Source organism: Gordionus sp. m RMFG-2023, chromosome 3 (genome assembly GCF_954871325.1).
Source record: "Gordionus sp. m RMFG-2023 chromosome 3, tfGorSpeb1-WG-v2, whole genome shotgun sequence".
NCBI classification, from domain to species: domain Eukaryota; kingdom Metazoa; phylum Nematomorpha; class Gordioida; order Chordodea; family Parachordodidae; genus Gordionus; species Gordionus sp. m RMFG-2023.
This window is the reverse complement of record NC_088777.1, coordinates 23578346-23594847: the sequence shown is the minus strand read 5'-3', so window position 1 is coordinate 23594847 and position 16502 is coordinate 23578346. Positions and strand designations below refer to the sequence as shown.

Here is a 16502-nt window from a genome sequence, read left to right as displayed (position 1 = left end):
TTATAAGCAAAGAGCTTAAACTTATTTTAGAAGTTATAACTATATTATTATAATTAATGTAAATATTAATAATTTAGAAAATAAAAATAAATGCTTTCGATAAAATAAAATGTTTGATTAATAAAATTGTATCAGTAGCAAATTAAATATAAAATAACAATTAATAATGGACTCATGATATTAAGAATTAACCAATGATATATTCATTGGAATTAACTATGGGAAAACAATTATTATAAATATAACCATATATTTGGTAGTAAGACAAATTATCATCGTGGTAATCAACATGGTGTTAATGGCGTCTCCAGCTGATTTTAATTGATAATGAAATTGGCAGTCTAGAGTCTAGGTATATTGGGTGATATTGTCTTCGCTTAAATGTTTCGCGGAGGTTTCACTTACACTATAAAATTCTTCGCGGCAAACGACATTCGCGATAAAGTTTTCTGAATTGACCTGATACGATTCTATATGCCTATGCATATAGTTGAATTAAGAAAACATTTTTTAAACCAAAATAATTCAAAAGATTATACAGCTCATTTATCAAAAGTACATTCTGTAGCTTGGAATTGCCGGGGAGACAAATTAGCCTCTGGATCATTAGATAAAACAGCTTGTGTTTATGCATTAGATAAAGATAAGCTAGTAAATTACTCAAGATTTAAAAATATATAACTATGGTAAAAGATCAAAGAACTTTCTCTCAAAGGTCATGCGGATACTGTCGATCAGTTATGTTGGCACCCAATTAATCCTTACCAGTTAGTTACTGCAAGTGGTGATAAAACAGTTAGATTATGGGATATAAAATCGTCAAAAAGCTATGCAAATATTCCAACAAAAGGTCTGACCTTACGTATATAATAAATATTTAATTTAATTAAAGGTGAAAATATTAATGTTTGCTGGTCACCAGATGGTAATACAATTGCTGTAGGTAGCAAAGATGATTTAGTAACATTTATAGATGTTAAAAAACAGTCAATTATTGCAGAGGAACAATTTAAATTTGAAGTCAATGAAATTTCCTGGAATAATGAGAATGACTTATTTTTCCTTACGACTGGTCAAGGAAACATTTCAATTTTGAAGTAATAATTATGTTGAATAAAAGTAAATTTTAATTAGTTATCCAGATCTTAAAATTCAACAAGTGATATATGCACACCCATCAAATTGTATTTGTATAAAATTTGACCCTACTGGAAGATATTTTGCCATTGGAAGCACAGATGCCTTGATAAGCATATGGCACTCTCAAGAACTCATATGCTTAAATGTGATAGCCAGGTAAAAAAAAATATGCTATTTGTAGTTATGAATAGAATATTATAAATTATATTTATGATTAATGGTAAAAATGATATAACCTTCTTTTGAATATATATATATATTGAGATACAATAGTTTCACTGCTAATGATGATTCCCCTATTATTTTAGTTTAATATTAAAATAAATAAAAATTATAGGCATGACTAAAATACGTGCCACCCTATCAAAGAAGCTTAATTTAAATTATATTAATGTAGAATCATATTTAGCTTCATAAGATGAGTTAGAAAATGTTTTTTTGATTTAAAAAAAATGGCAACATAGTAAAATTTTTAAAAAAATTTAGTCAAAAAAGAAGAAATTAAGTGTTTTTCCAAAATCTCAATAAGTTATAAATAATTTATAAACTTAGTATTAACATTTTTTTGATTCCTTTTAATAATTTATATTAGATTCTGCATTCATTTTTTATATATTAACCTTCTTTGATAGGGGGCACATAGTTTAGTCATGTAAAAAAATAATTTTTAAAAAATTTTACTATGTTGCCATTTTTTTTAAATAAAAAAAAACATTTTCTAACTCATCTTATGAAGCTAAATACGATTCTGTAATAATATAATTTAAATTAAGCTTCTTTGATAGGGGGCATATTTTAGTCATGCCCAAAATTATTTATTTCTTTTATATTTTATTTTACAAATTTATTTTCTTAATTCAATGGAAATTGATTTATATTACACATAACTAACTCTAAAATATACACACAGGACTGTCCTAATCCACAAATTTTATACCTATATATATATATATCTAAAAACATATCTTATATTTATATTGATTTTTTTAAATATTTTCAAAAAAACCAACTAACTTTTACAAATAATTAAGTTTATATTGTTATTTTTATTCTCCAAAAAATCTCATTTAAAATATTTATAATGTTTATGGGTGAATGTAGTGCAGAATTTTAAAAACATACTTATGGATTTTGATACAGATACATTGTCTAAAAATGGATCTAGATAATATAGATACAATTTTTATTATATTTAAGTAATGCATAATGCTTAATTTAGTATTCTATTGTTAAAATTCAAATTTCAAAGTGAGCTAAAAAATTTATTGAGCTGATATCACATCTATATACAAATATATAATTATGATTATAAATAATTGTTACATTTTAATAACAATTCCAAATTTTTATCATTAAGGCATCAGGACATTCCATGACAAACCGATCAAAAAAGGGTCATTTTCATAGACATCTTTTCAAATAGAATTAAACTTTGCATGATAATTATTTGATTTTTTTAAGCTCTAACTCAATGAGTTCCGAAGATATGGAGGGCTAAAGCTATGTCCTTCCTAATCTGGAAAAATTGTTTAAAATAAATATTATTCAAATTGATAAAGACCTATATTTGGTATCAATTAGGTATATCTTGAATCCCTTTCTTAAAAATAATTACTTTTTTTAAAAAAAATCTGAAGTTTTTTTTATTTCCAGAAAAGGTAAAGGAATTTTTTATGTACCTGAGCATCACATTTTCTAAAAATTGGTGTATATATATATATATATTTATTAAATCATTATAAATTTATATTGAAAAAATTAGGTTGGAATAACCATTATTTTTTGTTATTTAATTTTTTATTGATAAAAAAGGAAGTCCTTATGTGCTAAAATAATATATATTATTTTTTAAAATATGATTAAATTATTTAATTTTTAAAGAATATCATTATTTAAACATTGATTTCAACATTTGTTGTGGTTTTTAAAACGTCTGTGGATGCAAGTATATAAGTAGGCCTTATTGACAGAAGAATATAATAGTGGTCTGCATTGGGTGGGTTTTTGGACCATAAGCCCGCCCACCCAATGTTTTAACAAAATTTAACCCACCCAGCCTGCCCATAGTTTTCAAAAAAATATACCCGCTCACCTGCACATTAGTCTAAAATTTTATTATGGTCATTCTTTCAATTTTTTAAGCATCTAATAAAAAAAATTAACATTACACTTCTACAAGTTTTTAAGAAATTACTATAAGCATAAAATATTCAATTATATAATATAAATATAAAATTTTTATTATATGGAATTAATAATGCAAAAAAAAATAATGAATCGACATTTTCCAGATTCAAACATGTTCCTCTTTGTTCTGAAAACCTTCCAGCAATGCAAAATCCTCGTTCAGAAGAAGCACTAGTTGCAGGAATTGCCAATATTTTTCTTGCTATCTTGATAGCTTTGGCAAATTTCTTTTTTGTTTCCACCAAAGTAGGTTTAAATATACAAAAAAGTTTATTTATTTTAGGCTGCATCCAAAATCTTAAAAATATAAATAAATAATTTTTGAAGAAAAAAATAACGTAAAAATAAAATAGTGTCCAATTTCATTTTTCGATATTAATAAAAATGAATTCGAATAAAAATTTATATTTGTGAAATTTTTATAAAAAATAGGTAAGTACAATTTTTAATGCTGTTAATTTTTATAAATTTACTAACCCAAACGATTATAGCCATTTATATTAATATAATTTTATGGAAGGCATAAGAGTGCATAGGAACCTCTGGTGCAAAAATGACCTAAAATTTAGAGATTCTATAGAAAATTTGGGAATAGGAAGAACATATAACTTAATTTATGATCAAGTGATAAATAAATTTTTAGCTGTAAAGGCTAAATTTAATAAATTATATTCTCTCACCCAACAAATATCTGTTAAATAAGAAATTATTTGCTGGGGTGGCCTAGTCGGTTTATGATGTATGGAGCAGAAGGTCCCAGGTTTAATCCTGGTAAGGAACATAAAAAGTTTCAGTTTTTCTTTGATGACAGATGTGTGAGGACATATGCTAGGATAAATTTCTGAGCTGGGAAATCCACCCCGGTCACCGACAGGCTTGAACAGCTGGGTGCTAGGATAAATCCAACAAACCAAAAATGAAAGATGACCAGCTGACCTTGCGGGCCATTTAAGGATGATAGATGGAACCGATAAGAATACTCCAGTAGGATATCTCTCAATAGAATACTCCAGGGATATCTGTCGGTATTGATACTTCGGTGTGAGATCAAGTTACAGTGATGGCGATACTCTGGCAGAAGATCCAAATGAAATATAGATAAGGAACTCCACTGGGAGATATCAGAGATAAAAAGAGATAGATAGCATGAATAATAAAGTAGAGAGAATATTGAAAGGACTTACCACCAGAAAAAGGTGAAAACTTAAGAGAAAAAAAAATGTTATAATTTATTTAAAAGGTGCTAGAAAATAAGGATGTACTATATGTTGAACACTATATATATATGTTTAAAAGAAAATATTGATGATATTACCAAATATTCTGAGTCAAGTTTTAAATTGATACAAACAAATGTAAAATATCAAGACAAAAATATAAAATAGTTTTTTATTTTAGGAATCTGAAAATTGACATTTGGGAACAGTATTATTTTATATTTATATATGAAATTAATATATTTTGATAGGCTGCATCATATCTTAATGAAATTGCTAACCCACTTAATGATATAAATATTTAGCAAAATATATCTATTGATTCTTTTGATGATACTATAATTTCTGTACATTATATTACTATTATTTGATATTTATTATTGAATAATAGCTAGATCAAGATAATGCCAACAAAGAAAATGAAAACTCTATTCTTATTCCTACATTTAAAAGATATTATATTATTTCTATTACATTATTATATAACTATATAATAATTTATATATATTTTATGGAAAAATTATCCTTTAAAATAAAAGTTATTATTGGTTTTCTAACTGTTTATATTAAATATTGATGCAATTATTTACAACATATGTATTTATTAAATATATAAATAAAATTTAAATATAACCATTATCAAATAATAGGTTCATAAAAAGTTTAATAAAAAATTTATATATAAAATTAATTACTGCCTTGCCCTCAAGTGCTAGTGTTGAGAGATTATTTAGTAAGGCAAAACTTATACTTTCTGATCGTAGCTCTAGACATGGGGATGATAGTATAGAAATGATTTTATTATTAAAATGCAAAAAAAAAAAATGAATATTACCATAAATAGTTATTTTTATTACATTAATTATAGTCTTTTTACATAAATTTTTTTATAATCAAAACTAACTATATTTAAATATTTATAAATGATGATTTTATGTATCTATGCAATTACATTATTAGCAAAAATTAAAATAAATTTATTTCTAAGTTTTTTTATAAAAGTAGCCAAAACTACTATTAAAAAATAGTAGCTAATAGCGCGCTTTGATGGATAGCGGTAGCTAGCTACTTTTTTGACAAATAGCGATTGCAGTAGCACGCTACTTTTTTGACAGATAGCGGTAGCGCGCTACTTTTAAAAGTAGTGTTTAACAATTCTGATTATAACCCCTTAGTTAGATTATATATCTTATTTTTTTTATTCATAACTGTTAACTAGCAATATATCTAACAAATAAAATATTAATATAATTGACATAGCCACGTAGAGATTTTTAGCTGCTCAAGGCAAAAATAATTTGACAGCTTTTAAAAACCCCCACGCTTTAAAAAAATTCAAAAAACGAACTTCGGCATTTTCAGAATGAATAAATATGAAATAGGTAATACTTATAACCTGTGCGTCAAGCTCTCAATCGGCGACGGCATTTTTTTAATTTTTTTATCGGCGAACCGAATAGCCGCTATCTAATAAATTGGCAGCGGTATCGGGGGCTCTCATATTTTAATTTTTTAAAAATAAATTTAATTTATAATTTAATATATTACATTTTTTTATAATTTATTTGGACACTCTTAATTTTAACATTGTTAATATAGTAATCTTACACTATTTCCTTTCCCACCTTTATAAAAATTTATGTATTTAATTCTTAGGCTGTGTCCTAGGTCTGTTTATTACTTAATAGCCGGAGTAACGGCTAAATATCCAAAAAAGTAAGAAAATAAAATTTTGATCATTCCACTCATTTAATTTTCTAAATAACGATTGTGCATATGAGTCTAATTTATATTTGTATGAGCAAACATGCAAATATACCTTAGAGGAATAGCCAGTCTTTCTTGATTGCATATTGTATAGTTGCATAAATGATGCAATCGTATAGAATATAATTAAAGATTGTATTCATCCTCATATCTTTATAGAATTGTGTCATCATTTAATAATTCCTTAAATGAATTTTGAAACCATTCCTTATCATGGCGATTGAAATATATTTCATTTATTTGAAATCTTGTAAATCAGCAGAGGCTGCTAGAGCATAGTTATATAGCGGTAACTGTTCCATTAAAATTATTTCTTCTATTTTAAGTTATAAAAAATGCACACTAAAGTTAGAGAAATTGAGAGTATTCTTTATTATTATAAATATATATTGAATTACAGATAAAGCAGACGATAAAATTACATATAGTAATTTTTTTATAAAATTATATCTCTAACAAATTAGCAGCATTACAAGATATTATTATTTAAATATATATTGCTTACTCATGTATTCGCGTAAAATATATTTATTTTTAAAAATATTTTGTTTAATATTTGTCATATTTATAAATAGTCGCCTGATTTTATATATCACGTGTGGAACTCGTGATTTCTTGCCCCAAAAAAGTATAAAAGGGGCGAGATTTTATAATTATATTAACTTTTTGTTTTTTATGGTATTTTTATAGATGTATATTTTGTTGGCTAATAAAATTTGCACTTGAAAATTCATTACTTTTAGTTTTATAAAACAGCTTTGTACTGTGTTTCTAGCACTCCATGGAAATGATATGATTCGCTATCATTTCTTACAACTTCCACTATACCCAGAAATGCTAAACAATATCAGATAATAATGAGAATATAAGACCTGTAAAAAGGGTTAGGGTAAAAAGATCCTTTGGAAAAATATATAAAATGTTGGAGATCGAAAATTTTTTTTTATGATGTTGTATTTGCAGCATTGAAATTTTATTTATCAAGCAAGTAAAAAGATTCAGCAGATGCTGAGAATCTTTTGCAGGCTATTAAGCCACAATTCTTAAATCAATTCAATATGATTATTTTTTATTTAATTGTACATATGATTTTAGCAAAATGCTACAAAAAATATTTCGATTTAAGAGAGGTTATGAATAGGGCAATGGATATTCTTGAAATATTAACAAATATCAGAGAATGTGAATGAAAAATTTTATGAAATGTATGAGAAAGTAAAGGTGATAGCTAATATGTTTGGGATTGAAATTTTTAAACTTAGAATAGTTTCTCAATCGCTCAAATATTTATGCATCTACGATTGTTATTTATTAAATAAACATTTTTATTCCCCTTTATTGATACATTTTTATTCCAAAGGAAAGATTTATTAGTCATCATTTTATTTTAAAAGCTTTTATTTTCTTTTACCGGTTGATTAAACTGTTGATTACACTTGAAACACGAGAGGATATTAAGAAAATCTCATAGTTTTACGTTGATGATAAGTTACTTTGTGATGTCGGATTTTGGTATAAAAATCTTGACGGAATAGAGTATTCTTTGTAACTAAAAAAATGCTCTGCAGGCCCTTTTGTGTAATTGCACTTTAGATTCCTTGCTTAAAATCAAAACATTATTATTTTAGCTACTTTACTAATTAGTACCACTAATGAAAAGTCTTTTTAAACTTTAAAAAGGAGCGTTTTTCATGTTCAGTTATAATAATACCTAGTGCTGTTGCACAACGGGTCTCTTTAGCTGCTTTAGCTAAACTAGATAAATTTTATCATTATATATATTGACAATGATTGATCCGCTATTTAAAATATCAACATCAAGACACTTAAGATACTTTCACCCTCATTATTTAAATCTAACAGAAGAATATAATATATAAAATAAATAATGATTATAATTTAGATGAACATTAAAATGAAACGCAAAATAAATCCAAGAGTGATTTTTTTTTGAGAAAATAACTTAGAAATAAGCAGGCATATTGACGAAGGCAACATTTCTAAGGATACAAATTTACTACACTGGTGAAAATTACATAAAAAGAAATATACCAATATTATCGAAAATTGCCAGATTATCTCACAACTCCAGCTTTATCAACTAGCTCGGAAAGAATGTTTACAGAAAAGATATTATGTTATAACGGATCAACGTTCATTGGCGTACGCAGCTGGGGGGGGGGATCAGGGGGACAAATCCCTCCCCCCCCTCAAAGCCAAAAAATGCAGATGCCGGATTATATTTTTCAAAAATATTATTGTTAATATTAATTTATATTTGTTATTTATTCCTATCTCATATATATATATAATTACATTTATTTATCACATTCATCTACTAAGTTATTTTATCAATTAATTTCGATTTCAAGTTTTCCTTGACGTAATTTACCTATTATTTTCCAATTTTAGTGGCGTAATATTTATCTAAATTTCTAGTCAAATAATAATTATCTCTGAAACTCCTTGTCCAACATGGAGAAATAAATTGCAAGCTTGCCCAACTAGATCGAGTCTCCGCCATCAAGATAATATATTTTATGGAGTTAGAAGAGCCGATTATTAATGTTATTACTGAAATATCACAAGGGCTTGAAAGAAATATTTCCTCAGAAACAAGAAAATTATTGGATTCAATACTTATTCCAAATTTTTTTTCTCATTAGAATGTATTATTTAATTATACAACTATTTTATGTAATACTTTTCAAAAACATAACATTGACTTGATTAAGAAGATGAGAATAGTAGAGAGCATTTTATTAGAACTCAAGGAAATTAGAGCTAATGTTGATGAAGAATTTCATATTTTATATGTTATTGTTGAGTCAAAAGCAGAGCTATACGTGTTTAATATTTGCCCCCCTCGACTTGCAGCAAGCAAGCTCATCGTCAAAACATTAATATAGGATCAGTAGAAGAGTATTATAAAACAAATGTCCCCTTTACCAACCTTTTTCATATGGTGATAGAAAAAAATATAAATATTTGTTAGATTTTTATCATGAAGATGTTAAAATATCTTATGATGCCTTATTAGGTGAATAACTAGGATTAAAAGATTAACTATGGTTGAAACAGTCCCAAAAAATGCTATGGATGCTTTGCATTATTTCAAACACATTTTAGATTATACTCCTAATATTAAAATGGTTATATATATTAGCAGCTCTTTAGTAAACTAATGAAAGAATATTCTCTTTTTTAAGAAGAATAACAGAGCCTTGCAGACCATTTGCAAAACACGGTCCAGATTTTTTTTTTAAATTTTTTCCGATCCGGGTTTTTTTTTAAAAAAATTTAGGCCCGGCCCGGCTTTTTTTCAGGCCAGGCCCTAATTTTTTAAACTATATGTATTTTTTATTTTTATAGCAAATAATGGCGATTTCAAATATTTGGTTATAAAATATACAGCTCGGCCCGGATATTTTTTCTAAAAAAATTTTCAAGCCGCCAGGGTGTTTTTTTTTAAAAAAATTACGGGCCCGGCCCGGGTATATTTAGAAAAATTAAAAAACGATCCGGCTCGGAGGCCAGGCCTGCAAGTCTGTGAAAAACATACTTATGAAATACAATATCTGAAAGATTGAATGATTTGGATCTTTTGAATATTCATAGGCATTTAACGCCAAGCAAGGATAGATAATTGAAAAATTAGCTCAAAACATACAAAATACAATTATTCCTAAGAAACATTTTGTGTATTATTTAAATTTTTTATACCTTATATATTTTAAAAGCTTTAAAAATTCAAATTTCAATTTTTAGTCATTTAAGTGATTCATATCGTGGGTTATATTCACTTTATATTTTATAATTCACATTTATTTTATAGTTTTTCAATGCCGGTTTATATATATAATTTTTTTAATTCACATTAGTTTAAAATTGTGTATTAGAAAAGTTATTAGTCCCAATAAATTTATGCTTAGTATTTTTAATTAACAATAATATTTCTTAAAAAATTTTATTATCCCCCCCCCAAACCAAATTCCTGCGTACGCGCCTGTCAACGTTGATCACTAGATGAATATACTATCCAAGTTTGCCTATGTCTAAAAAGTTTGGATCTGCATTACGGTTCTTAAATAACTATAATAATTTTTCCTTTATTAAAGTTCTGTCAATCTTTTGCAAGTAGACAGTGTGATAAGTTTAGTATTAGAGCCTAGAATAAAAGAGATAGAAAATTAAACCATAATATAAATTCTAATTCCTTTATTAAACTCTATTAATTATAAATTAACATAAGAGGAAAAAGTAAAATAATATAGAAACAGATTAAAAAAATTAATAAATTTATAAGCGAAATATAAAAAGTCAATAACTCTAATTGTTAAACTTTTAAAGTATGAAATATCTACAATTATCACGTGTTTTCATCTTATTTGCATAGTCTGAGACTTAAATAATTAAGTAATCATTTTAATAAAACATTATTTTTGTTTGAATATTATCACAATTTGAATAATAAATATTTTTGTAACCCTTCCACTTAAGTTAGACCCACCATTATGCTAATGTTCTTTGGATTTCGACTTTACTGATCTTTTTTTCTTCTAAATCTATTATTAATCTTTAATGTCTTCTAATTTCTATCTACGACTGTCCCTTGTCTATATTTTCAGTTTCTAACGACCGTTCTTGAAATCTTGAATAATATATTCTGTTGCTTGTCAACCCCTGGTAAACGATTAGCTCTTTATCTCTGTAGGCGACTGATGAACTCAATTAACGCATGCTTTCAACGATTCACTATGGCTAGTTACCAATTATTGATACTAGTCTTTCTTTACAATCTTTGTTTCTACTAAAGCCCATTTTAAATCCTCTTGATAAATTATTCTAGCCTTTGCTTGTTTCTAACCTTCTCTTAATAACTCTATATCGCGGTAATTGACTATAACAGGTAATGTATTACGATTACTTGTAAACTTTATCTATGAATTCTATTCTCTTTTTCAATTATAGTCCGCCTTAAATTCTTTTGATAAATTATCCTAATCTTTACTTGTTTCTAACGGTTTCTGATAACTAATGATTAGCACATTATCTGGTAAACGATTGACGATAATTTATCTGCGATAAGATTGTTTCCACGAATTCTTGTCCCGATGATCGTCAACTTCCGTATCTTAGACTAAAGTTTCAGTAAACAATTGGCGATATTGGTAAGCGATTAACGATTGCAGGACGAACGTCTCTAACATTTGTTCTATCTAGTCTCTTGTTTCCAACGTTTTCTTGTTGATTAGTTCATTTCATCTAATTCCTGTAACCGTATAGAGATCTTTTAGACTTTCGGGTCTTCTACGACAGTTTGCATCTGCCGATATATCGACTTTGTCTTAAGGTCTCTTTATTCTCACTTGATCTTTGTCTCAGGTAATCGCATCTAATCTACTTCTACCTAAAATAATCTATTTAACCCTTTATCACTTTTTCTTACATTTATTCTCAAATTTATAATACACTGTCCAATATACCAATAAAATATATAATAAGTCCATTTCGTCTTAATGTATAAGGTTCGCCTCTAATCTTTCTTCCTTACATAATCTATTAAATTGCCTAACTTCTCTCTTAATTCCTTAAATATTTACTCACTTTTTCTCTAAATTAAATCTTAAAATTATAACACATAATAAAAAATATTCTAAATAATCTATATAATTATATCAAATTCTATCAGCCCTTTACCCTCAATGAAGCCCACACCCATCTCTTCATTGAGCCACATGCAGGTAGTTGTCCTTTATCTATCAATCCACATCCTTTGTCAACCATTTCTAATGCTGAATTTAAATCTAAAATTCTCATGAATATCTAGAATCTAAAAAAAATATTAGTTCTAAATTTTTACCCACAAAATTTTGTCTTCTTGTGGTATTACGCATTTATTTCGTATTACTTAATAAATCTTTGTACATGCCTGTTCTTTAAAGAAAAATAAAATATCTATTTCTTTTCTTGTCCATTATGCGGTTCACGCCCATTATTCGAAAACTGGAATAAATATCTTTTTTTATTCTTCTTTTTCGTTCACTCTCTTTGAAAACCAATTAACTTTTATATTCTCATACGTCTCGCACCCATTGTTAAAAACAACTCATTCACGTTTATCCTCAATTCTCAACACCCAACAATTATGATTCTTATAACTACAGACTTGTTAAAAAACAAATCAATTATGTTTATCATTAATTTTCAGCATACCAATTTATGATTCTCATAACTTTCTCAGACTTTTTAAAAAACAAATCAATTATGTCGATCATTAACACTTAAAATTATGATTCCATAATTATCACTTGTTCATCAACAAATCGATTATGTTTACCATCAATTAAAATAATTTATCAATTATATTTCTAACGCACTTTTTATTTCACAATTATATATCACTATTTTACACTCAATTCTTCTCTTTTAAAACTTCTTAAATTCTCCTACTTTTTTTTCCATTTTACACTCATAGTCTTATTCTATAAATATCAAAAAAAAAAAAATTTTTCTTTTCCGAGTATTTCTTATCCATATTATCATTATCCAACAAAAAATAATTTCTTCATTCTGAACGATATTTTCTTATATCCAAAACCCCATTAAAACAATTAAAAATAGACTTCATCATTTCTTCTTTAGTATTTCCTTAATTTCCTCTTGTTTTTATTTTTACTATTATTAGAATAACGTTGCTTATTGACCTCAAATCTTATTAATGATTTAAAATAAAAATTCGATCTCTAATTGAGCTCTGCGGCATAAATATTCTAATGATGAAAGCCATTGAAGATTTTTGGTTAATCAACAACCTATTACTAAATATATCAACTTATGCGTATCTTATTCACATATCAGATCCTTGAAGCTGTTTTATCTCTCGCAGCCCTTAAAATAAAATTTAAACGTAAATCTTCAATAAGGATTTAATTACAACATTCGTCATACTCTCTAATCTTATTCACCGAATTTTTTAAGTTATCATATATTTTAAGCAAACTATTTGTTTAATTTTAATCTTAACATATTTTCAATTATAAAATATTTTTACAAATAAATTTATTTAATCGCAATTTATGTTCCCTTTTCTTTGACATAGTTATCTATAGTGATCAATTATTTAATAACTTATAATATAAAATCTAAAACATCTTATTAATTATATTCAGTTAAATTCAATTGGTTTCTAGTTTACCAGTAACTTCTAAATATAAAATTCATAAATTATCACCTTAAATATAACACAAACTTCTTTATATCTTATCTACTATGAATGCTACCTTTATAATTCTTAGTTTTTCATTTTAGATCATTATATTCCTACACAATTTTGTATCATAATCTTATCAATATTTACAAAAATTAGTTCGAAATTTAAATGAACTACCGTAAAATATTATTTTTTTCAACCTACTTTTTAAAAATACTTCTAAATCTCTTTCGTATCCAAATTTAATTTTAAACGATAAATTTTCTTTTTGTTTTTCCAATATTTTAAATTTTAATTTAATTCTTGAAATGTTTTTATTACAAACTATTTTTCTTACTTCTTTATTTTTTCGAATTTTTGCCTTAGAATGCAGTTTGACAACAATTCTTGTTCCCATGTAACCATTGCCTGGAATTAGACTGAATGTTAAGTTGCCCAAAACACATTCACACTCCAGCACTACTGTGTTGGGGTATTAGAGCCTAGAATAAAATAGAAAGAAGATTAAACCATAATATAAATTCTAATTCCTTTATTAAACTCTATTAATTATAAATTAACATAAGAGGAAAAAGTAAAATAATATAGAAAAAGATTAAAAAAATTAATAAATTTATAAGCGAAATATAAAAAGTCAATAACTCTAATTGTTAAACTTTTAAAGTATGAAATATCTCCAATTATCACTCGTTTTCATCTTATTTGCATAGTCTAAGACTTAAATAATAGAGTAATAATTTTAATTAATGGTGTACCGATACCACTTTTTGGAGACCGATCCGATATCAGATCTAATTTTGTATTCTGTAAAGATACCAATGGTTTTAATTTGTAATATACTTTTTATTAGTATTACATCTATAATTTAATTATACCATAACTTATGTCTATTATAATGTTCAGTATCATTTCTATTGCAATTCTAAAAGTATATAAAATATTTTTATTGTTAAATCACTTTTACATAATAAGTAATCTAATAACATTAATCTATATACATAATAAGTAATAAACAAATATATTATGAAATTTGAAATAAATATTTAAAATAATATTTAACATTAATATATCGAAGATTTCTTTTTAGAAATGCCAAAATTTCCAATTTATCAGAGGTCAGCCTGCGGCGATTGTTACTGTCAATATCACCAGCTTCATTGTAGATTCTGAAGAGATTATCGCACACTTTTATAAATATATTAGCGCAAAAAAATAACAATATGGGAGGATGTTTATTAATTATTATTATTATTAAAAAAATAAACATAAAAATGTATTTCGATTTTAGATATAACTTTTTTTTAAAAGTTATAACATTTTATTTTTGTTAAAAACGCCATTTTATATCGGATCTGAAAATTTTATACTAATGGCCGATAACCGATATTTTAAAATGGATTAAATATCGGCCCGATCTGGTAAAAAAATATCGGTACATCCCTTATTTTAATAAAACATTATTTTTGTTTGAATATTATCACAATTTGAACAATAAATTTTTTTGTAACTGAATATTACAATAGACAGTTATATATTTTTATAGTCTTTATTTTGCTATATTTTTATGTTATTAAAAAATTTTAAATTAATATTTGTGTTTAAAATTTTTTAATTATTTTTTAATTAAATCAAAATTCATCTTCACTTCATATCACCTTTTCAGAATTTTGAATCCTAGTTTAAGAAAAGAATCGGTAGTTGTTAAAAATCGAAGCCCTGTTAAAGTAATGTTTCGTCGTATTCTTATGTTTAATAAATACAATATGGACTGTTCCCCTGAAGTACATCGGATTATATTTTTTGTTTATAATTACAAATTTAGTGATCTATGAGTAGATCTTATATTACTGAATCTCAGTACCGTATCTTATTTTTCCTATTTTTTTAGGTTAGAATGGCCAATTAGAAGTGTTAGTTTTAGTTATGATGGAAAAATTTTAGCTAGCGCTTCGGAAGATCTTATTATTGATTTGGCCAATGTTCCCACAGGTATATTTAATCATAATTTTAATATTTTTATAATATTATTAAGGTGAAAAACTTGGGGAAGTAAAATGCCGAGCCTCTACCTTTACTATAGCATGGCACCCTTCAAAATATATATTGGCATATGCATGTGATGACAAGGATAAATCAGATAAAGATGCTGGTACTGTAAAATTATATGGGGTGCCAAATGAAATTGTTGATACATTACCTAATTAACTATGTATTTTTTTGTTCGATAATTGAGGGAAAACATATTATGTAAATTATATAGTAAAAAATTGAAGATGTTTTTAAGGAAAAAATATTTTTAAAAAAATGTAAATATGCCTTTATTATTACGTATAATGCTTGTATTATTACGTAATGCTTATATTATTACGTAGAATGGTTAATTATATAATAAATATAAATTTTTATTATAAACAATATAAATTTTAAATAGTATTTTTAAAAATCGCGAGGATTTATTTTTTATTTATTAAATAGTAAACTTATATTATCGTCAGTAGGTTACCCAGGCTAATGAATTTGGGTAAAGCCACCTTTATGGGGAGAGTAAAAGCGCATTTAATTGGAGTTCATAATGGGTAAGGTTGTTATGAGTGAAACGGTTAAAATGCTCCGTTTGATTAAAGCTGTAAAAGGATAATTTTTAAATATTCATATAAAAAGATATTTTTGGGCAAAAAGGAACATTACTAAATAGTTTATTTGGAATAAAATTTTAAAAATTGTGAAGGGGAAGAATAATTAAAATTAACGATTTCCTAAAATGAGCACACTCAAAATGTGTTACTTTTGATAAAAAAAATTTACATTCCCATATTGTATTGTTTAGTTTATACTTAAAAATGATGAATGAATGTCAAAATTGCGACATTTTGCTCGACGTTATGCTCAATTTTATTTTAACCATTTTAGCCTGAGGCATTTTACCTTAAGAATGGAATAAAATGGCACTAATAAATTATAGATAGAACGCTTTTTTT

The 16502-nt window shown here is 25.9% G+C and overlaps 1 protein-coding gene across 1 annotated transcript; it reads left to right on the top strand.

Annotated features, from left to right (window-relative positions):
- The first annotated feature begins 329 nt into the window (after positions 1-329).
- LOC135926129 (THO complex subunit 3-like) lies at positions 330-15871 on the top strand. The gene is made up of 6 exons (XM_065461827.1): positions 330-651; positions 694-850; positions 893-1097; positions 1135-1296; positions 15413-15513; positions 15557-15871. Exons 1-6 carry the CDS (start codon positions 475-477, stop codon positions 15727-15729), a joined length of 975 nt encoding a protein of 324 aa, XP_065317899.1. The 5' UTR covers positions 330-474; the 3' UTR covers positions 15730-15871.
- Positions 15872-16502: the final 631 nt, after the last annotated feature.